The 23,005-nt window shown below is 42.7% G+C and overlaps 1 protein-coding gene across 11 annotated transcripts in view; it reads left to right on the top strand.

The window, feature by feature from the left end:
- The window catches only part of TRPM3 (transient receptor potential cation channel subfamily M member 3), a 714,607-nt gene that overhangs the window by 470,423 nt on the left and 221,179 nt on the right, over positions 1 to 23,005 (top strand). For all 11 annotated transcript variants that reach the window (XM_056523079.1, XM_056523077.1, XM_056523078.1 and 8 more), the window contains one exon: positions 14,324 to 14,447. In XM_056523079.1, coding sequence (XP_056379054.1) covers positions 14,324 to 14,447 — 124 coding nt within the window. The remainder of the gene's footprint in view (positions 1 to 14,323; positions 14,448 to 23,005) is intronic.

Here is a 23,005-nt window from a genome sequence, read left to right as displayed (position 1 = left end):
AACTTGCAGCCGGATACTTACTGTAATCCTCCGACCATGTGAGTGTACCCTGTACGTTCACATTGGGGGGGGGGGGGGGGGGACATCCAGCTGTTGCAAAACTATAAACTCCCAGCATGTACGGTCTATCAGTGCATGCTGGGAGTTGTAGTTTTGCAACCGTTGGAGGCTCCGTTTTGGAAACAGTGGCGTACCAGACGTTTTTCATTTTTATTGGGGAGGGGAGGGGGGTTGTATAGGGGTATGTGTATATGTAGTGTTTTTTACTTTTTATTTTATTGTGTGTTAGTGTAGTGTAGTGTTTTTAGGGTACAGTCACACGGGCGGGGGGTTCACAGTAGTTTCTCGCTGGCAGTTTGAGCTGCGGCAGAAATTTTGCCGCACCTCAAACTTGCAGCCGGATACTAACTGTAATCCTCCGCCCATGTGAGTGTACCCTGTACGTTCACATTGGGGGGGGGAACATCCAGCTGTTGCAAAACTACAACTCCCAGCATGTACGGTCTATCAGTGCATGCTGGGAGTTGTAGTTTTGCAACAGCTGGAGGCACACTGGTTGTGAAACACCGAGTTTGGTAACAAACTCAGTGTTTTGCAACCAGTGTGCCTTCAGCTGTTGCAAAAGCTACAACCCCCAGCATGTACGGACAGCGGAAGGGCATGCTGGGTGTTGTAGTTATGCAACAGCTGGAGGCGTACTACTTTGGCTGGGGATGCTGGGGATTGTAGTTATGCAACAGCTGGAGACACACTGGTTTACTACTTAACTCAGTGTGCCTTCAGCTGTTGCAAAACTACAACTCTCAGCAGTCACCGACAGCCAACGGGCATGCTGGGAGTTGTAGTTATGCAACCACCAGATGCACCACTACAACTCCCAGCATGCACTTTAGCTGATTGTAAAAGCTGGGAGTTGTAGTTACACAACAGCTGAAGGTACACTTTTCCATAGAAAGAATGTGCCTCCAGCTGTTGCAAAACTACAAGTCCCAGCATGCCCATAAGGGCATGCTGTGAGTTGTGGTGGTCTGCCTCCTGCTGTTGCATAACTACAGCTCCCAGCATGCCCTTTTTGCATGCTGGGAGCTGTTGCTAAGCAACAGCAGGAGGCTGTCACTCACCTCCAACGATCCTTGCCGCACAGGTCAGTCCCTCGTCGTCTCCGCCGCCGCCGCTGCTTCTGGGGCCCCGATCCCAACAGGGGCGCCGGGGATCGGGGTCCCCAGCACCCGGGGTGCATGTCCCGCACCCGCTCACGTCCTCCGGAAGAGGGGCGGAGCGGGTTGCGGGAGTGACACCCGCAGCAGGCGCCCTGATTGGTCGGCCGGTAATCCGGCTGACGAATCAGGGCGATCGTGAGGTGGCACCAGTGCCACCTCACCCCTGCAGGCTCTGGCTGTTCGGGGCCGTCTCTGACGGCCCCGATCAGCCAATAATTCCGGGTCACCGGGTCACTGGAGACCCGATTGACCCGGAATCCGCCGCAGATCGCTGGACTGAATTGTCCAGCGATCTGCGGCCATCGCCGACATGGGGGGTCATAATGACCCCCCTGGGCGATATGCCCCGATGCCTGCTGAACAATTTCAGCAGGCATCGGGGACCGGCTCCGCTCCAGATGGTTGCGGGGGGCCGGTAAAACACATGACGTTCTCATACGTCATGTGTCCTTAAGGACTCGGAAATGGAGACGTATGAGAACGTCATGTGTCCTTAAGGGGTTAAAGGAGTACTACCGTGGAAATTTATTATTTTTTTTTAAATCAACTGGTGCCATAAAGTTAAACAGATTTGTAAATCACTTCTATTAAAAAAATCTTAATCCTTCCTGTACTTTTTAGGGGCTGTATACTAAAGAGAAACCCAAAAAGAAATGCATTTCCTGTGATATCCTGACCACAGTGCTCTCTGCTGACCTCTGCTGTCCATTTTAGGAACTGTCCAGAGAAGCATATGTTTGCTATGGGGATTTTCTCCAGTTCCAAAAATGGACAGCAGAGGTCAGCAGAGAGCACTGTGGTCAGGACATCACAGGAAATGCATTTCTTTTTTGGATTTCTCTTTAGTATACAGCCCCTAAAATGTACTGGAAGGATTAAGATTTTTTAATAGAAGTGATTTACAAATCTGTTTAACTTTCTGGCACCAGTTGATTTAAAAAAAAAAAAAAAGTTTTCCACGGTAGTACCCCTTTAATATCAGCATATATGAGGTTATTGTGACTATTTTCATCTGCCACTTTCTATGGCTACTCGTGTTAAGAAATACATATGGAAAATATTTGAAGATTTGCAGTGATATCAACGTCCAGGTCAAGTTCTATGAAATGCCTTAAACACAACATAAACTAAATAAACAAAAAAAACTGCAGATAAAATGATATAACTAAAATATATCATTTTTACAAGTCACAAAATGTTTTTTTATTTTATTAATTTATTTTGTGAAGTAGAGATCTACTATACATTGTATGCGTAAAAGCTAGAGTAACAGGGAGAAAAAGAGACCGGCTAAAGCTGTATCTCATATAGTAAAATACTTTATAGTTTAAGGGGACAAAACTTGATCTATCAGTTACTCCAATCCTTCTAAAGTCAGCAGCTTAATGGAAAATGCAGGCAACAATAGGAAACCATTTCAGTGGGGAAATATGAATTAAAATGACTGAAAACTCATGCATACCATAAGATCTAAAACAGGTATATATGTGTCACAAGAACTTCTGCATTATTGTATAATACTAGCCTATCCTGCACAGATGAGCATAAAAAATAAATAACAATTCTCGGAGTGCTTCTTTAACACAAGGGCCCTCATTTACTGAGAGTGGAGTGTCGGTTTGTGTTTGACTTTTGCCTTTTGCTCTATATACAGTATATATAGAGAGAGAGAGATATTAATAAATTTAATAAAATAGTCTATCTATACATATATATAGTCTATCTATACATATATATATATATATATATATATATATATATATATGTATATACACACATATAGATAGATGTATTAAAATGAGTATATATATATATATATATATATATATATATATATATATTATATATAGATAGATATAGCCAAAAATGAAGAAGCGGCACTCCAAAGTAAGCTGAAAAAATCGCTTTGATTTATTCAGCAATCATGTGAATGGTGCTAGGTTTCGGTCTTCTCAATGAGACCTTTCTCAAGCCAGTGGCTTGAGAAAGGTCTCATTGAGAAGACCGAAACAAAGCACCATTCACATGATGGGTGAATAAACCAAAGTGATTTTTCAGCTTACTTTGGAGTGCCGCTTCTTCATTTTTGGCTGGATATTCATGGGATACTGAGTCCTATCCTAGGCAGCAGAGCACCCATCTGGACCTGGAGTCCTGAACACAGTGCCGGCTCCTTCCTGATTATACTATGTATATACATTTTTTTTTTTATTTATTCATATTACTGAAACAATAGGGAAAAAAAACATGTGTGGAAAGGACAAAGCGAAAACGTTGTTTAAAAAATTAATTGTTGAAAAAATAATCACTTGAAAAAGAAGAGGCAGGCAAAGGAGCAAACAGCCAGAGAATTTTCTCCGCTTTCTGAAACTTTATACATGCTTTAAAGTGTAGGGTTTTCTTCCCAGAAAATTCACATGATTTTCGGAATGGTTTTCAGAAAAGACGAGTGATTTTGGATGAAATGTAGGGAACACTCCCCTTTTCCCGAAAACAACCCCCATTTTGTAGGTTTTTTTTTTTTTCACTCAGAGTGACAAAAAGAGTTGGAATCCTGTTAGTAAATGAGGGCCAAGATGTGAAGATGATGTCATGGGTCTGGCAAAATCACCTTTACCTTTTTTCCATCATTTTGGATGATTGTCTCAAAGCATTTTCACGGCACTGTATTGGAGGACATGATAGCAAACCGAAGAAATTGTGGGTCACAAGACTAAAGCTATCAACTAAACAAAAATAATCCAGATTAATCTGTGCTCAAATCACAAAAATATTGCAAATTACAAAGAATAATTCTCAAACATTCATATGTGAAGTGGGAAATATGGAGAAAAGGAACCAATGATAGCAAAATGTTGCAAAGGATAATTGCTTGACATCATATATTAAATGGGCACAATATCCAATACATAAATAATGCACAACAAATCCTGCTTTGTTATTCTTTTAGGGTACGTTTACTTGGACATAGTTCCTTTTTAGACTAGCAGCATATTTCCCGGAAAAATCAGACCCCAATGAAGTCAATAGGGTCTGCAGCAGATTATCAACAGCAGAGATTCCGTGGTTGAAAATCTGCTGTGGATAGCCTGCGGAGACCACGCCCGTGTGATCGTACCCTAAGGGTAGGGTCACATGTGCCATATTTTGCTACTGCTTATTTTTCTACTCAATGAGGTCAATGGGTAGCAAAATACACAGCTGATTTTGCTGTTCATTGACTACAATGGATAGGAAAATACACAGCAGCAAGTTAGCAGCAAAATACAGCAAGTAAGACCCTACCCTTAATCTCCTCTATTACTTTGATCCTATTTTGTATACTGGCCCTCATTTACTAAGAGTGAAGTGTAGTTTTTTTTTTGGGGGGGGGGGGGGGGGGGTTCTGAGTTAGTAGGATTTTTTTCCCCAAAATTTCTGGCGCATGACACATGTAACACAAAAAACCCTACAAAATCTAATCAGAAAAGCTTTAGTTAATGAGGCCCAATATTACAAATATAATTTTAATAATTATTAAAAATGAAAAATGATTGAAGCATTATTTTTTGTGTATCCCATGAGATCAAAAACAACATGCCGACTTCTTCATCATAACATCCCATGGTACAATTTATATGGTCACCGTTGCACAGCTCTTACATCCCTCATAAAAATGCATGGAATCCTAAACACACAAAGCACAGATATGACAAAAACATTTTGTCTAATAGCTGAAAATTCTGGCTTCCTCATTTAAACCTCAAATAAATAAAAGTGAGTCATTTTTACATATTTAAATATTTAGTTGTGTATTCCCAGATTAAGTAGGGGATCCAATTATGTACAGTAACCACTCACTGTTGAGGAAACAATTTTGGAATCAATAAAAAAAATTAAAAAATAGTACATTGTTGCTCCTCCTCCAGCTTTTGCCTTAACTATTTGAAGTGCGGACTTCACGCATGAGAAATTAGATTCTGCATAAAGCTGAGTTATTTTTCAACATTGAGTGTTTCCTTTCCTTAATCGGGAAAACTTTATTTGTTTTGTACGTGTCATGAATCTAGAAAGTTCAGCTATTAATCTGTGATTTGTAAATTTTCTACAAAGTAAAAAAAAAGCCAAAGAAAGGTTAAAGAAAGCCATTCTATTCTGATGCCAATTACTTTGTTTTATATTTAAAGAAGAACTGCAGCGCAACACTTTTCCCTTCCCTTGTGCCCGGGCTGCAAAAACTTTAAAAAAAAGAACTTTAACCCGTTAACCCCTTAAGGACCGGAGGTTTTTCCGTTTTTGCATTTTCGTTTTTTGCTCCTTGCCTTTAAAAAATCATAACTCTTTCAAATTTACACCTAAAAATCCATATGATGGCTTATTTTTTGCGCCACCAATTCTACTTTGTAATGACGTCAGTCATTTTGCCCAAAAATCTATGGTGAAGCGGGAAAAAAAACATTGTGCGACAAAATTGAAAAAAAAACGCTGTTTTGTAACTTTTGGGGGCTTCCGTTTCTACGTAGTACATTTTTCGGTAAAAATGACACCTGATATGTATTCTGTAGGTCCATACGATTAAAATGATACCCTACTTATATAGGTTTGATTTTGTCGGACTTCTGGAAAAAATCATAACTACATGCAGGAAAATTAATACGTTTAAAATTGTCATCTTCTGACCCCTATAACTTTTTTATTTTTCCGTGTATGGGGCCGTGATCTGAAGTTTTTAACGGTACCATTTTTGCATTGATAGGACTTATTGATCACTTTTTATTCATTTTTAAATGATATAAAAAGTGACCAAAAATGCACTATTTTGGACTTTGGAATTTTTTTGCGCGCACGCCATTGACCGAGCGGTTTAATTAATGATATATTTTTATAATTCGGACATTTCCGCACGCGGTGATACCACATATGTTTATTTTTATTTACACTGTTTTTTTTTTTTTTTTTTGGAAAAGGGGGGTGATTCAAACTTTTAATAGGGGAGGAGTTAAATGATATTTATTCACTTTTTTTTCCACTTTTTTTTTGCAGTGTTATAGGTCCCATAGGGACCTATAACACTGCACACACTGATCTTCTATGTTGATCACTGGTTTCTCATAAGAAACCAGTGATCAACGATTCTGCCGCATGACTGCTCATGCCTGGATCTCAGGCACTGAGCAGTCATTCGGCGATCGGACAGCGAGGAGGCAGGAAGGGACCCTCCCGCTGTCCTGTCAGCTGTTCGGGATGCCGCGATTAGCCGCGGCTATCCCGAACAGCCCGACTGAGCTAGTCGGGAACTTTCACTTTCACTTTTAGCCGCGCGGCTCAGCTCTGAGTGCGCGGCTAAAGGGTTAATAGCACGCGGCGCCGCGATCGGCGCTGCGCGCTATTAGAGGCGGCTCCCGGCTTCACTATGACGCCGGGCCCGCCGTTATATGACGCGGGGTTACACAGTTATATCAGAAGAGCAGGACCAAGGACGTACCGGTACGTCCTTGGTCCTTAAGGGGTTAAGGACTCAGGGTTTTTCTGTTTTTGCACTTTCGTTTTTTCCTCCTTACCTTTGAAAAATCATAACCCTTTCAATTTTCCACCTAAAAATCCATATTATGGCTTATTTTTTGCGTCGCCAATTCTATTTTGCAGTGACATTAGTCATTTTACCCAAAAATGCACGGCGAAACGGAAAAAAAAATCACTGTGCGACAAAATCGAAGAAAAAATGCCATTTTGTAACTTTTGGGGGCTTCCATTTATACGCAGTGCATATTTCGGGAAAAATTACACCTTATCATTATTCTGTAGGTCCATACGGTTAAAATGATACCCTACTTATATAGGTTTGATTTTGTCGCACTTCTGGAAAAAATCCTAACTACATGCAGGAAAATTTATACGTTTAAAAATGTCATCTTCTGACCCCTATAACTTTTTTATTTTTCCATGTACAGGGCGGTATGAGGACTCATTTTTTGCGCCATGATCTGAAGTTTTTATTGGTATGATTTTTGTTTTGATCGGACTTTTTGATCACTTTTTATTAATTTTTTAATGGTATAAAAAGTGACCAAAAATGCGCTTTTTTTTACTTTGGAATTTTTTTGCGCGTACGCCATTGACCGTATGGTTTAATTAATGATATATTTTTATAGTTCGGACATTTACGCACGAGGCGATACCACATATGTTTATTTTTATTTTTTTTTACACTGTTTTATTATTTTTATGGGAAAAGGGGTGATTCAAACTTTTATTAGGGAAGGGGTTAAATGACCTTTATTAACACTTTTTTTTTACATTTTTTTTTTTGCAGTGTTATAGGTCCCATAGGGACCTATAACACTGCACACACTGATCTTTTACACAGATCACAGGCGTGTATTAACACGCCTGTGATCAGTGTTATCGGCGCTTGACTGCTCCTGCCTGGATCTCAGGCACGGAGCAGTCATTCGCCGATCGGACACCGGGGAGGCAGGTAAGGGCCCTCCCGGTGTCCTGTCAGCTGTTCGGGACACCGCGATTTGATCGCGGCGGTCCCGAACAGCCCGACTGAGCAGCCGGGTCACTTTCACTTTCACTTTAGAAGCGGCGGTCAGCTTTGACCGCCGCTTCTAAAGGGTTAATACCGCACATCGCCGCGATCGGCGATGTGTGGTATTAGCCGCGGGTCCCGGCCGTTGATGAGTGCCGGGACCGACGCGATATGATGCGGGATCGCGGCGCGATCCCGCTTCATATCGCGGGAGCCGGCGCAGGACGTAAATATACGTCCTGCATCGTTAAGGGGTTAACTTACCTTCCTATATTCCCCTGTTGCTCCGATATCGGTGTCCCATTCCTCCGCTGCTGCTCTGCTTCCTGCTTCTTGGGCTCGGATCGTCACACTGCAGTCAGCGCATAGCCGGCTGCAGCGATGTCCCGCCTCGGCCGGTGATAGGCTGAGCGCACTGTCATGTAAGGAGCCTAGGCAGCAGTACAATGACTATGTCTTATAGTTAAAATTTATGTGGAATATTCCTTGGAGAGGTACGATTTCATAGTTGCATCCACATCATGGTCTTCTAAAGAGTTAGGCTAGGTTTCCACACAGGTTTTCTTCTGGCATTTTTTTTTTAAACTGCCACTGCAATTTTTGAGCCAAAGTCAGAAGTGGATACAGCATGAATACACTGCTGGCACTGGCTCAAAAGCTGCAGTAGCAGATATCCAAAAAAGACAGAAAAAAAAAACCTGTGTGAAAACCTAGTCTAAAATTGCTGGGTACTGAAAATGAATGTTCTAAGAGTAAGGTCAAATGGAGCAATATTGACTCAGCCACAATTCGACCAAACACCAAATCAGTGTCTAAGAATGCAATTTTAAAATTAACTAGAGGGATTCTGTAATTTTTGCTATAATAATTGCACATCCATTTAGGATAAAATCCCGACTCAGTCCACTGCAGATTTCATGCAACAGATTTAGCTGCATGAAATCCACTGCTGATTTGCTACCCATGCAAGTTCTACACTACAGAGTAGTACCCAGCCCATAGAGAGTAAAGAGTTAAGTGGTCATGAATAGCATCAGCACTTACCTCCACAGGTGATACATTAAACAGCACTGCATAGTGCACCACTGTTTAATGTGCAGGAGCCTGGACTTATGTCAAAATGATCGGAGTCCCTGCTGTGAATGTGGTTTCCCATGCAAGAGCAAAAGGTCATGAAAGCTATACACATATTGTATGCCTCCTTCTAAGCTATGTATACATCGAATGCCTTCTGCCCTCACTGGGCTAACGGTTCTGCAACCAGCCCTCAAGGAAAAATGTAGTGGGATGCACAGCCACACCAATTAAATCCCCTTTTTATTTCTAAACCAAGTGTCACAGAGGTGGTGCCAAGCTGCTTAAGTGCCACAACCTGGCAGACCTCCTCACTTGTCCTCCCCTCCAAGACTCTTCTTAAATAAGGTACAAAGCCCTGTACGTTAGTCAAGGAGGGGCTGAAAGGTGGGGGCAAGTGAAAAGGTATGCCAGTATGTGGCACTTGAGCAGTGTAGACTTTTACTCATGGTTAACTGCATTACAATTCCCTATTAAAGGTGTAAGGTGACTGTGTTTATCTCTTCTGACTTGAGAAACTGTCCATTGATGTAGAACAGATATCCTCTCAATTTAGACTGGAGACAGTTCTTGAGTGATATACAGCCTAAACACCAGTGGAGCCATGATTTAGGGGATGCATATATTAAGCAGTGTAAAAGCATTGGAATACCTTAGACAAGCTTACCTCACAATGCCCAGACAGGATTTAATTGTCTACGACAGAACCACAACCTTTACACCACAGCAGCTTGTAGATGGGTGCTAGGACACTGGAATAAGACATGGTAAAATGTTTACAACATTTTAGCTGCTCACTGAAGTCATTTTCCAGTTCCAGTGAAGAGCAGAAACACTTCTTGGTGAACCTTGGGTAAATACATCTGCATCTTTTACTTGAGCTACTTCTCCTATGCCTTTTCACAAGAGTATGGCCTTTTAGAAGTTTTGTGCCCACATTTTTTACTGTTCTGCTTCCTGTCCATTTTTATTGTGGTATAAAAACTGAGATTTTGATAATGATATATTCTAAATAGATTGATGGAAAAATACTGATCATTTGTTGCAGAAGAATAAACTGGATAATAACATACTAAAAGGGAATCTCTCAGCTGTAATTCACATTCCAAACTGTAAGACAGCTGCTAGGGCAAGAAGACATAATAATAATATTTATTTATATAGCGCCAACAAATTCTACAGTGCTTTACAATTTTGGGGATAAAAATAAAGACAAGTACAATACATTACAATATTATACACTAAATAATCTAAAACACCTCTTTGCTATCCTTCCTGTCCCTGCTTGATTGACAGTAAGCTAAAGGATGAGCCCTTTTTCCAAATCTCACACCTGCACACCATTTGTATGCACAGCACATGAACAAGATTTGGATACAGGACTCAACACTAGAAGCTCTTATTCAAGCAGGAAAAGAGATGGGAGGGAGAGCCAAGAGGCGTTCCAGCCCTTAGCACATCAGGAGCTTAGGAACACCTCTTTGACACTTGGCACCAGAGAGTAAAATAAATTTTCTACATTATGGAAAAACAGACCGATATATGAAATGTGTACCATGGGTCTCCCATGTCAGCTAACAGTGTCAGCAATTTGGAATGTGCAATGTAGCTGACAGATTCCCTTTAGGATAGGGTCACACACAAATTGACGCTGCAGATGCGCTGCCGGCAGCCACAGAGCAACAGCAGAGCAAGCACCCTGTTCCCTGTAGCTCTGTGTGTCTGCTCTTAGCAGCAGATTTCATGGTGGCAGTCACGAGCTACCGGGACGCAGCAAGGAGCTTACCCCGCAGTTGCTCTGTGTCTGCCGGCAGCACATCCACAGCGTCAAATACACTGCAGATGTGCTGGATGTGAACCTACTCTTCCTAAGAGACTGGAATTTCAGCTCTGAAGCCTGAACATTTGGGGAACATCTCAGAGATTAAAGTACACTTTGACAAGGTGAACAACAAATTTTGTTACCTCAAAATAAACTTTCAATATGCTTCTGTTTTTATTTCATACATTCAAGATACTAGTGACGCAACTTGATAACCAAAACACTCCAAAATATAGTGGCAGCCTTATGCCACCCTCATATCGTAACATAGTAACATAGTTTGTAAGGTTGAAAAAAGACAATCAAGTCCATCAAGTTCAATTTAAAACCCTACTGTGTTGATCCAGAGGAAGCCAAAAAAAAAACAAAAACATGAGGCCGATAGCAATTGCTCCATGACAAATTCCTTCCCGACCCCAATATGGCGATCAAAATAAATCCCTGCATCAACGTTCTATCCCCCTAAATCTAAAAACCTCTAATGTTGTTATTACTCTCTAGAAAAACATCCAGGCCCCCTTGAACTTTGCACCTGTGCCCCCTAGAGCAGCCTGACATCAACCATAACCCTGACATCGACACCCCCCCCCCAATTAGGTTCCGGACATTTTCACACACATATCACAGCCCCATCCTTACAGACACAAGCACACACAGATCTATTTAACTATATTGGTAGGTTTCATTACCCTCATAATCATTCTACATGTTGCTTTGTTTTCTTGTTCTTTGTTCTAATTAGGCCAAGTGTTACTTAGTATGAAAAAAAGCTAAAAAAAAATGTTGCCACTAATGGATTGTGTTAAACTTAAAACAGAAAAACACATCAAATGTGCGCCAGGAGCAGACTTGAAAAGGAAGTCACAAATTGCTGTGCTAACAACGTATTTGCACAAACCAAGTGGACAGGCATGGGGGAGCATGCCATGGCTTACAGGTGGCATGGTCTGCCCTTCACCAAATGTACTACAATTTACAGGCATAAAATGTTGTAAAAATGTTGTAGAAATCTACTCAGGCAGCCTCAGATGCGCTGGATTTATTGAGAGGCATGCACCGTCAATACATCTGGTGTCGGTGAGAGGGGCAGTATTTTGTAAGCTACCTCCTGCTACCTTGGCTTTTCTGAGCACATGACAAGCAGCTGAAAAAAGAAAGCTAAGGATTTAAAACGAAGTGAAGGCAATATAAAAAAGGAGTGAAATCCTTTGTGAAATAATGCTTGTTCATAAAAAGAAATCTCTTCCCAAAATCTAAAAATTTTTTTTGCCTATACTCTATACACTATAGTACAACATTTGGCTATTATTAAATAATAAAATATAGGCTCTTGTGTATATGTTGTCTATCCTTTTTTTTTTTTTTTTGATGGATGCATGGATTCTCTGCCATCTTGATTCCTATTTCCCCTAAGATATGGTTTCCTACTACGGCCAACATTTCTCATGATGCCGCTTACTTTGCAGAGGAAAACGAGGTGAAATATCATCACTGCACTTGCTCTGAGTCCTATTTAAAGTGAAACTGAAAGCTTGTTCATCAGCACAAAACCCACTCTTTAAAAAAACATGTATTCACATTTATCAGTCAAGTGGCTGCAGAGTTCTGGCCAATTATATATCCGTTCCTATTGGGCTGCTCTGCGAAATGGAGGCGGGAAGCCGGCTCACCAAGCTCCCCAGCCTCATTAATATTTACTTCCTGGCCGCCCCCTTGCTAAATATGCAAATGTCTTCACTTTCACGTCACTAGGACGTGAGAGCCTGCCAGAGGTGAGCACTCTGCCCCGCTACACATAGAAGGCAAGCGATGCCTGCATACTGCTTAGAGATCAGAGCTCTCATCCACAGCATGAATTAAAATATTCATCACGGGGACAGGCCGGGAGGTGAATATTGAGGAGGCAGAGGAGCTTTGTGAGCCGGCTTTCCACCACCATTGTGCACAGCAACAAACGGCTAAAATTCTGCAAGTACTTCACTGATAAATGTGAATAATTCTTTTCTTTAAAGCTGATCACCTGCAATATAACCCAGTATATTAAGTGCAGGTGAACAAGCTGTCAGTTTCTCTTTAAGTGCAGCAAATGACATATCAGTGACACAGGTCATCTGCCACATAACTCAAAATATAAAGTATATTTTTATTTTTAGCTTTTACACACAGGAGAACAATGTCTGGCTACATCACAACAGGACATACTATTGAATGTGCTCACATCACATGACAGAGGCTAGCAATGTGATCAGTGTAGTGGTAAAGCTCTGCAGCTAATCATTTAAACTCACCTACTACATAATATAACTGCACTCCTGTCCTTATGGAGCATCATACTGCAGCATTCTATAAATGGAGGGACATAAGGATAGAGATGGGTGGGGAGGAGTCTGCAAGCTACTGAGGATCTGATGGTGGACAATGTAGTTCTTTAGTTTTCAGATGGTCAGCTAACACAGGACATATCACTTCATGAGACACATTAAAGACATTTAAGTCAAGTTCTGGTGGTCTAAGTGACTCAGCTGCAGTAATGAAATGTATGGATGCAGCTGAGCTCGGATAAAACAGATCACACTGCAGGAATACCAGGAGTGAGCTTCACATAGGCCAAACATTCTTGGAGTGCTTTTTTAAAGATTTAAATCTGTTTTGTAGGTTTCAGCCACCATAGCTGTAGGTTGCTGCACCTAATAGGTTGCCACTCCTCTGTATTTAGCCACCTATAAGACTTTTTTGTGCTTTCCTCACTCCTTTCAATAAACATAATGTTCAGCCAATTGTTCCACACTTACATATACCCTGTTACTTATGTATGACCAATCAGAAACATGAAAAGGTATTTACGTGAGGGAACAGCAATATTGAGAATAAATAGTTTAAAACAAAGAGCAGGATAATGTCAAAAGGGTTGCTATAGGAGGTACAGGTAGTTGTAGGATCCAGGTGCCTGAAAAAGGCACTCAAATGGAAAGTGGGGGATGTATGTCATAGCATATGATAATAACTACACAATAATTTAGTAAAGCCAGGCACATAGTATAAGGCCTCATACACAGAGCACGTATAGAGGCATAAAGAGTCCTCTAAGGCACTAGACTATGTAGATAGCCTCCCCTGGTAGCCTCTAAAGTATATTGGGCTGGTCAGAAGTAGAATATAAGTATTTTATCTTTGGCATGTGAAATCTGGGACACAGTGAAGCTATGAAAAATGCAAGAGAGAATATTTTCTTTAGAAAACGCATTTCTGAAATATACTGTAAATTGTTTCATAAAACATAAATAAAGAAGAGAAAAATAGTATAATAAACCACTTTTTATCATGTTAAGTATATATCAATAATCAACTTAGCCTCAAAGGAAAAATATAAATTTATCACATGAACGAGTTTGCATCCCTCAATCCTTCATGTATAATATCTTTAGAACAGCAAAGTCCTTAGTAATGCCAAGGTTTACTGGCATTGTTGGGATTCTACTTATAAGATAAGTCCTATAAAATACTGTAAAGGATCTCTTCAGTGGGAGACAAAACTCGCACTACAAGGGGATCACAATATCTAGTATGAATACAACCTTTACTGCTGTTTCTTGATCTATTGACCCCCCTTATAATATTTGAATTGCCGGTTTGAAAATAACATTTGCAAGGTCTACATGGACAGTATAACATGAATAACATGTCTCTCCTCAGCCTTATTAATGAAACATTAAGGGACCAGCTACTAGTTACTATCCAGAAGACCTTCACCTACTCTCGAACCCAAGCACAGCACCTTTTTATGATCCTTATGGAATGTATGAAGAAAAAAGAGCTGGTATGTGTATGCTAATTTCATGCTATTTTTGTGTGTTATCACAAAACAATGAATAAAAATGTAATATTTGACAAGCAGTGAGTCACCTGTTACCCCTTTACTAACACGTTTGTCAAGCATTCTTTTTATAGGCTTTTATAGTAATACCATTTTTGCATAATTCATATCCATGATATTGATCTATAATAATAATAAAACATTTTATAAATAATACATTGTCCCATTATTATTTTTCTGTAAGAGCCTTAAATATTTATTCAACTCAAATTAAGTGTAGATTAATGGTTGTTTTAGGACATCTATCACTTTTTATACTCTTATGAAGTTCTGCTAACTATGTTTACAAGCCAGACACGAAATGTTTTGTTATTCAAGCCCAAAACTTTTACTAATATGACAAATCAACAAACACAATACAGATTACAACATTTCTGTAAACTTTAATTTCTGTAAAGAGTCCAAGGCTTTTTCCAAAGATGTATACTCCAGACAATGTATGCCATTATAAATAAGTATATATTTTCTTGCAGTGGCCCACTGTATAGGAAAATGCCAGTGCATTACAGCTTGACAAAGACCACAATGACACTCTTGATAAAGGCCTGTTAGGCCTAAACATTACATCATTGGAATAAACTAGATTGCATCTATCTGGCGAGTGCTGTCCTACATATACCTTTGACATGTTTATAGATTCATCCTGAGTCAGGGAGGAAATTAGAGCTTTTTTTTTTACACATCATGCTTTTGCCATATATTGATCATACAATACATGAGTTGTCTATGTCTACATTGGTTTCACTGTGTATGATGGAGCAGCGGTTCTAGCAAACATCTTGTGGAGTGGCAGCACTCCACCAATCTGATCTTGCTAACCTATTCTGATATACCTTCAGTAAATTTAAAGAGTCTGTTTCATCAAAACATCTTTTGTCCATATGCCCATTCATGATGCCAAATAGGAGAACCAGCTAATAAGTAAAGCTTGTCTAATGTTTGAATAGGCTCCATGTAATACCACAATAACATGCTCTTCTCCTTATGGAATGTTTTCTGGGGAGCCTTCCTTTGACCCATCTCCATCCCTACTATTTATGCACAGCCCAGCCAAATATAATAAATAGTGTTGCTCGCGAATATTCGCAATGCGAATTTTATTCGCGAATATCGCATATTCGCGAATATTCGCGACTATAGCACTATATATTCGTAATTACGAATATTCTTTTTTTTTTTTTCACAGTACACATCACAGTGATCATCCCTCTCTGCTTCCAGCTTGTGTGGTGTAAAGAAGGCTCTAATACTACTGTGTGAGACCGATGTGCGAATTTTAGCATATGCGAAAATTTACATATGCTAATTTTCGCATATGCGAATTTTCGCCTATACTAATTTTGTATATGCTAATTTTCGTCCATATATTCGCGAATATTCGCAAATTCGAATATGGCCTATGCCGCTCAACACTAATAATAAACAAACTGGCATTGATCATTGCTGGTCTACAACAGTCACAGCAATATTTGTCCTTTACCTTAAGGACCAACACAAGTAAACCTGTACGTCCCTGAAAGACCAGGCCTGTTTTTTCAAATCGGGGATGTTTGACTTTATTAGAGAATAACTCTGGTAACGTTCTGCCAATCACGATAATTCTGACATTGTTTTTTTGTCACAAGTTCATGTTCATGTACATAGTAAAAGTAAGCTGATATCATTTGTAGTTTTATTTTATTTTATTTTTTACAATGCAAAAAAATCATGAAACAAAAAAATGATTTGTTGCTATTTTAACACTAATAGGTTGCAAATATTTATACTTTCTGACCAAATAGTTTATGAAACCTATACTTTCAGATGTCTACTTTATTTTGAAAGCATTTCTTTTATTTTTAATTACCGTGTATACTCGAGTATTAGCCATTCCGAATATAAGCCGAGGCCCCTAATTTCACCCCAAAAACCTTGGAAAAGTTATTGACTCAACTATAAGCCTAGGGTGGGAAATACATCATCCCCCCATGTCATCATCCCCGCTGTCATCATTCAGACCCCCGTCATTAACACCTCCGTCATCATCACCCCCGTCATTATCACCCTCATCATCATCACCCTGTCATTATCACCCTTGTTATCATCCCCCTCGTCATCATCCCCCCCTTCATCATCACCACCTGTCAATCCCTTTGTCATCATCCAGACCCCCCTTTTGTTTTCTACTCACCAGGCCATCTATGCTGCAGGGACTGTCCGGTGGGGAGGGTTAGTCGTTCTGGGCTGTCCAACTTACCGAGAGGCCCTCTTCTCCGCTCCGGGCCAGCAACGGACTCGTGGCGTTGCGATGACGACGACGTGCAGGGACGTCCCTGCGCATGAACGTCCCTGCGCGGTGGCATCAATGCAGCGTCACTAGTTTGGGGCTGGCCTGGAGCGGAGAAGAGGGCCTCCCGGTGAAGATGGACAGCCCAGAATGACTAACCCTCCCCACCGGATGGTCCCTGCAGCATAGATGGCCGAAGATGGACGCCCTGACCACCCCTCAACTGGGATTTTTTTTTTTTAGTTCACTCGAGTATAAGCCAAGGGGGGCGTTTTCAGCATGAAAATTCGTGCTGAAAAACTTGGCTTATACTCGAGTATATACGGTAACATTTTAAATGAATTAGAAGCCTAACAATTTAACTTGAAATTTTCAACATTTTCAAAATTTGAAAAGTACATCTTTTTTTTATGTGCTATGCAAGATTTGCAGAAATTTTATGGTGGTAGAACATAGGAACACCCCCCCCCCCCCTTTTTTTGTACATCAGTTCTGATACTGAAAGAAATGCACCCTATATTTTAGTGAGCTGCTCGGCCCATGTTTGGAAATACCCCCGCTTAGGCCATTTCTGGTTCCTTTGGTATGACCCAGAAGGAGAGGAACACTATTTGGCTTTCAGGGCATCATTTTAGGTCGAATGGATTATAGGCCACACTTTATGCCTGCAAAGGGTTTTAGCTGCCAGAACCATACAGAACCCCCACAAATGACCCCATTTTAAAAACTACACCCCCCTAAAGTATTCACCTAGACCAAAAATGAGTAATTTGAGTCCTTTTTGTGTGTCTGGAATGGTTACAAAGTCAGTGGAAAAATTGTCATTTTCTTTTTTTTTCCACAAATGCATAATTTGTGGGACATATTTTTTGTACATTGCATCTGAAAAGTAGAAAATGCGCCCTATATTTTAAAACGCCATTCATCCAATGTGGGGTAATACCCCCGCTTAGGCCATATTTGGTTGCATGGCCACATGGTGGGACCCAAAAGGAGAGGACCCCCATTTGCTTTCAGGAAATCATTATAAAAATGATAGGCCACACTTCATCTTGCAAAGCATTCTAGCTGTCAGAACAATACTGCACCCCCAGAAGTTACCCCATTTTTTAAACTAAGCCCCCTAAAGTATTCACCTAGGGCAAAAGTGAATATGTTGATTATTTCAAAGTCAGAGGAACAAAATAGCAATTAGCTTTTTTTTCCCACAAATTCTTTATTTGTGGGAAATCATTTTGGTAAATCGCTTTTGAAATGGAGGAAATGCGCCCCATATTTTATCACCCTGTTCGTTCCAAGCTGGGCAGTACCCCTACTTAGGTCATATCTGTTTGCCTGACTGCCTGGTAGGACCAAGAAGGAGAGGAGCCTCCTTTGGCTTTCAGGACATCATTATATGAATTATAGGCCCCACCCCATGCCTGCAAATGATTAGAGCTGTCATGACAATACCGCACCCCTACAAGTGTATTGGCTGGACCAGGGACCGCTCTGATCAGTCCTTGGTTGGCTAGCATTGACATGTGGCTGTCTGTGACAGTTAAACTTCCTGATGGATATATCCGTCAAGTTGTGGGAATAAGCACCCACTCTTGGCCAATATATCCATCACTGGGTGTTAAAAAAAAAATTAAAATTCTTGAAAATAGTGGTTTATTTTGTTGGAGGGGGAGGGGGGTTGGGTGATAGTCCCCATTCATACTGCATTTCTGCAGTATAGGTGTCCGTTGTCATGTCAAAAAAGCGATACCAGTGTATACTGTAGCAGTCTCATTCAGAAATGAATGGAGCTGCTACAGTATACGTCAGCATCACTTTTTTTTTACATGATGCTGATGGATACCTCTAACATACTGCTGAAACACAGTATGAATGGGATGCAATGTAGGGTCACATAGAGCGCATCCGCAGCATATTTCACACCGCAGATGCCCCTGGTGGTCACAAGGGCAAGATCAATGCTGCGGCTGGGTAGCTCAGTGTGTCCACTCATGACTACTGGTGGGAAATCCGCCGCTATGAGTGGGCACACAAAGCTACCCAGCCGCAGCAGGGAGCTCATTATTGTGACTGCTGGCGGGCATCCGCAGAATATAATATGCTGCAGATGTGCGCCGGGTGATCCTACACATTATGCATTTTTATTTTTCATTATATTTATTTAACCTCTTCAGGACATAGGGCGTATGGATACGCCCTGCATTCCGAGTCCTTTAGGACCGAGGGCGTATCCATACGCCCGTGGGAAATTCGGCCCTCACCGCTAGCCGGAGGGGCGCCGGAGCCGGATGCCTGCTGAAATCGTTCAGCAGGCATCCCAGCATATCGCCCAGGGGGGTCATTACGTCCCCCCATGTCGGCGATCGCAGCACATCACTCATCAATTCAGATGAGTGATGCGCTGCGATTCCGTTCCCCGCCGCTCGCCGGGCGCGGATCGGAGCCGGATGTCTGCTGATTTCTATCAGCAGACATCCCGGCAGTGTGCCGGAGGAGGTCCGGAGGACCTCCTATACCGGCGATCGCTGCAGGACGCCGGTAACTACTAACCGGCGTTCTGCAGCGGTTCCGGGTCCTGAGGGTCACGTGTGACCCTGTTACCAGGATATAGATGGTGACTGGTGGTGTAGTATACACCACCAATCACCATCCTTGCTGTACTGGGGGCTGGCATTGTGGCCACCCCCCTCAGTACAGTTTTGATTGGGTGGCCAAAGTGGCCACACCAATCACAATGTAATAGGAGGGGATGGTGGGGGCTAGGAGCACGTTGCTCCGTTCTGCCCACCATTTCACAGAGATCTGGTGTGCAGGACGGAGCCCCGTGCTGCCCACCATCCCCTCAGTAAAAAAAAAGTGCCCCTTGCCCCCTTTCTGTGGCCCCTTGGCACAGAAATCCCCAGGGATAGCTTTAGATTTAGGTAGGGACAGGTTAGGGTTAAAAAAAAAAAGTTTTTTTTTTTTCTTTTTTTGGCGTACCTCAGTGGGTGTCCGTGGGTCCGTAGCACCTTTAGCTGCGTAACCCCGGCCCTGCTGGGTTGCTGCGGTCTGCCGCCAGCCTTTTTTTTTTGGCGCAGATCTTTTTTTTTTTCTTTTTTCCCTAAGCGTGTGTGCGGACCCTCTTAGTTATAAAAGAGCGGTCCGCCACCGTTTGTTAAAGTCCACCCGCCGCTGATCAGTCCCGTAGTACTGATCAGCGTTTTTTTTTTGTGGTGCCGGCGCTTTTTTACGCGTTTTCTAGCGCTTTTTTTGCACCCATAGGCGGTCCGTGCCACCAGTAGCAGGCGTGTACTGTGTGGCCGGACCTTACCTGTGTGTGCGGCGTGCCTCACCGCTGTCAGTGATTTATCACTGATCAGCGTTTTTTTTTGTGGTAAAGGCACTTTTTTCGGTTAACGCGTATTTTTTTTGTACCCATAGGCGGTCCGTGCCACCAGTAGCAGGCGTGTACTGTGTGGACGGACCGTACCTGTGTGTGCAGCCTGTCCCACCGCTGTCGGTGATTTATCACTGATCAGCGTTTTTTTTTTTTTTGTTCAGGCGGGTGCATTTTTTCCGGGGTTAAGCGTTTTTTTATTTTATTTTTCGGGTTTTTTGTGTGGTAGTCTGAGTACAAGCCACCAGCCACTGTTCTGGGCTGAGTGGCCGGACCCCCCTCTGACTTCTGCGCCCCCTGCCGCCACAAGCGCTAATCAGTGCGCACACCACTGATTAGATAAACGCTTATTTTTTTGGCGCAGGTTTTTTTTTGCGCTAGAAGTCCCCCTTTTTTTTTTAAAAGTCCCCTTTTTATTTTATATTTTTTTCTGTTAGGGCGGGTTAGTTTAGTTAGGTTAGGCTAGGGCGGGTTAGGGAGGTAGTATCGCACCACACCACACGCAGCACACACACCAATAAAGTTTCCCCCCCCCACACACGCACACCCGTATCCCCATTAGAGTAGGGAAATGGCCCGCAGAGCGTTTTCGGCGGAGGAGGCATATGCCATAATTGCCTCCGACACCGAGAGCGGCTCAGAGGACGATGAAGACCCCACCTTCCTTATTTCATCGTCCTCCTTTTCATCTAGTTCTGATGATGAGCCACCAAGGCGGCGGAGACGCCGCCGTGCGGTGCCGCAAACCTCCTCTGCCCTTGACCCTGTGCCCCATGCTAGTATGAGTCCCCCTGGCGCTCATACTAGTGAAGCCCCCCTGCCAAGGTCACTGGTACCTCGTACCGGAGAACTTGTCTGGGCTGAGCCAGCGGACCACGAGCCCGTGATTCCTGAGTTTGTTGGCGACTCAGGAATCAAGATTCACATCGCTGGGTTCACTGAAAAGGACTTTTTCGGTCATTTTTTCAGTGACGACTTTGTTAATCTAATGGTTACACAGACGAATCTGTACGCCCAACAGTTCGTCGCCGCTAACCCGGGCTCACTTTTAGCTAGACTCCAGTCGATGCAGCCGAAATGAGGACCTTTTGGGGCCTCGTGCTGCATATGGGTCTAGTTAAAAAACCCAGTGTCAGGCAATATTGGAGTGGGGACATCTTTTACCAGACACCCCTCTACAGTATGGCCATGGCACGTTCCCTGTTCGAGGCCATTCGGAGATGTTTGCATTATGCTGATAATGCGGCATGTCCCCCCCGAACTGATCCCGCGTATGACCGACTGTATAAAATCAGGCCGGTCATCAATCACTTCGGGGCCAGATTTTGGGAGGCCTATGTCCCTGGAAGGGAGGTCGCTATTGATGAGTCGCTCATCAGCTTTAAGGGGAGACTCAGCTTCCGGCAATACATCCCTACCAAGCGAGCGCGGTATGGCGTGAAGATGTATAAACTTTGCGAGAGTACCTCCGGGTACACTTGCAAGTTTATGGTGTATGAGGGACGAGATTCCTGCATTGAACCCCCAGATTGTTCCCCCACTCTGGGTGTTAGCGGGAAAATCGTTTGGGGCCTTTTGCACCCATTGCTAGATAAAGGTTACCACCTTTACGTGGATAACTTTTATACTAGTATCCCTCTCTTCACATCCCTCGCCGCCAGATCCACGCTCGCTTGTGGGACAGTCCGGAAGAATCAAAGAGGCCTTCCTTCCTATCCCCTGCAAACTCCTATCCCCCGGGGTGAGTCCCGTGCCCTCACCCATGATAACCTGTTGTTGGTCCGGTATAAGGACAAGAGGGATGTCCTTATGCTCACCACAATTCATGGGAATGGCAGCACCCCTGTCCCTGTGCGAGGTACCGTGGGACCGGTCCTCAAGCCCGATTGTATTCTGGACTACAATCGGTATATGGGGGGAGTTGATCTTTCTGATCAAGTCCTCAAGCCATATAATGCCATACGGAAAACAATGATATGGTACAAAAAAGTTGCGGTCTACATGGTACAGGTTGCCATGTACAACTCTTTTGTACTGTACAAGAACGCTGGCAACACAGGGACATACCTGGAGTTCCAAGAGGAAGTTCTAAAGGCCCTCATCTATGGTGACCGCCAAAGAGCGGGTCAGAGCACCTCTGGAACTTCAGGTCCCCGGATCGTCCCCGGCCAACACTTTCCAGGTGTGATCCCCCACACTGGAAAGAAGGGACGATCTCAGAAGAAATGCAGAGTGTGTCGCAAGAGGGGGATTCGGAAGGACACCACCACTCAATGCGACACTTGCCCCGATCATCCGGGCCTCTGCATAGGCTGCTTCAGGGAGTATCACACTTCCATGGAGTACTAAATTTTCCGTCATTTGCCCTAATTTTCATTACCCACAATTCAACTCCAATGTACCAGTCCAGGGTACATTGTCTTCCAAATTTTATACCAACCCCCCCCCCCCCCCCCCAAAAAAAAAAAATAACCTTTTTCTCAATACCCCCAATATCTTTTTTTTTTTCTTCCCCCTAAAAAATGGGTCATGGGACACAGAGTCAACAGCATTGGAGGTTTGCCGTTGCCTCAAATGCGCAACGCTCTCTCTCCCCACCTGAGCGGGTTGCGCATTTGAGGTAAAAGAATAGGGACGGCCCCACACATCCCCTTCCCAGAATGATGATTCAGAGTATAGGGTTTGGGGCGGGCATCCTTTTTACTTTTGGCTGTACTCTGGGTCATCATTCTGGGAAAATAATTGGCATATCAGTTCTAAAATTGCAATTTTCTTCCCCCCATAGTACACTTCATCCATTCCTGGAAAATAAATGAAGGGAACACCCATCTGTTCCAAATCTCCACTTCACCCTATACA

This window comes from Hyla sarda, chromosome 1 (assembly GCF_029499605.1).
Source record: "Hyla sarda isolate aHylSar1 chromosome 1, aHylSar1.hap1, whole genome shotgun sequence".
In the NCBI taxonomy this organism is placed as follows: Eukaryota; Metazoa; Chordata; class Amphibia; order Anura; family Hylidae; genus Hyla; species Hyla sarda.
The sequence above is the reverse complement of the archived record's forward strand: the minus strand, read 5'-3'. Positions and strand labels throughout refer to the sequence as shown.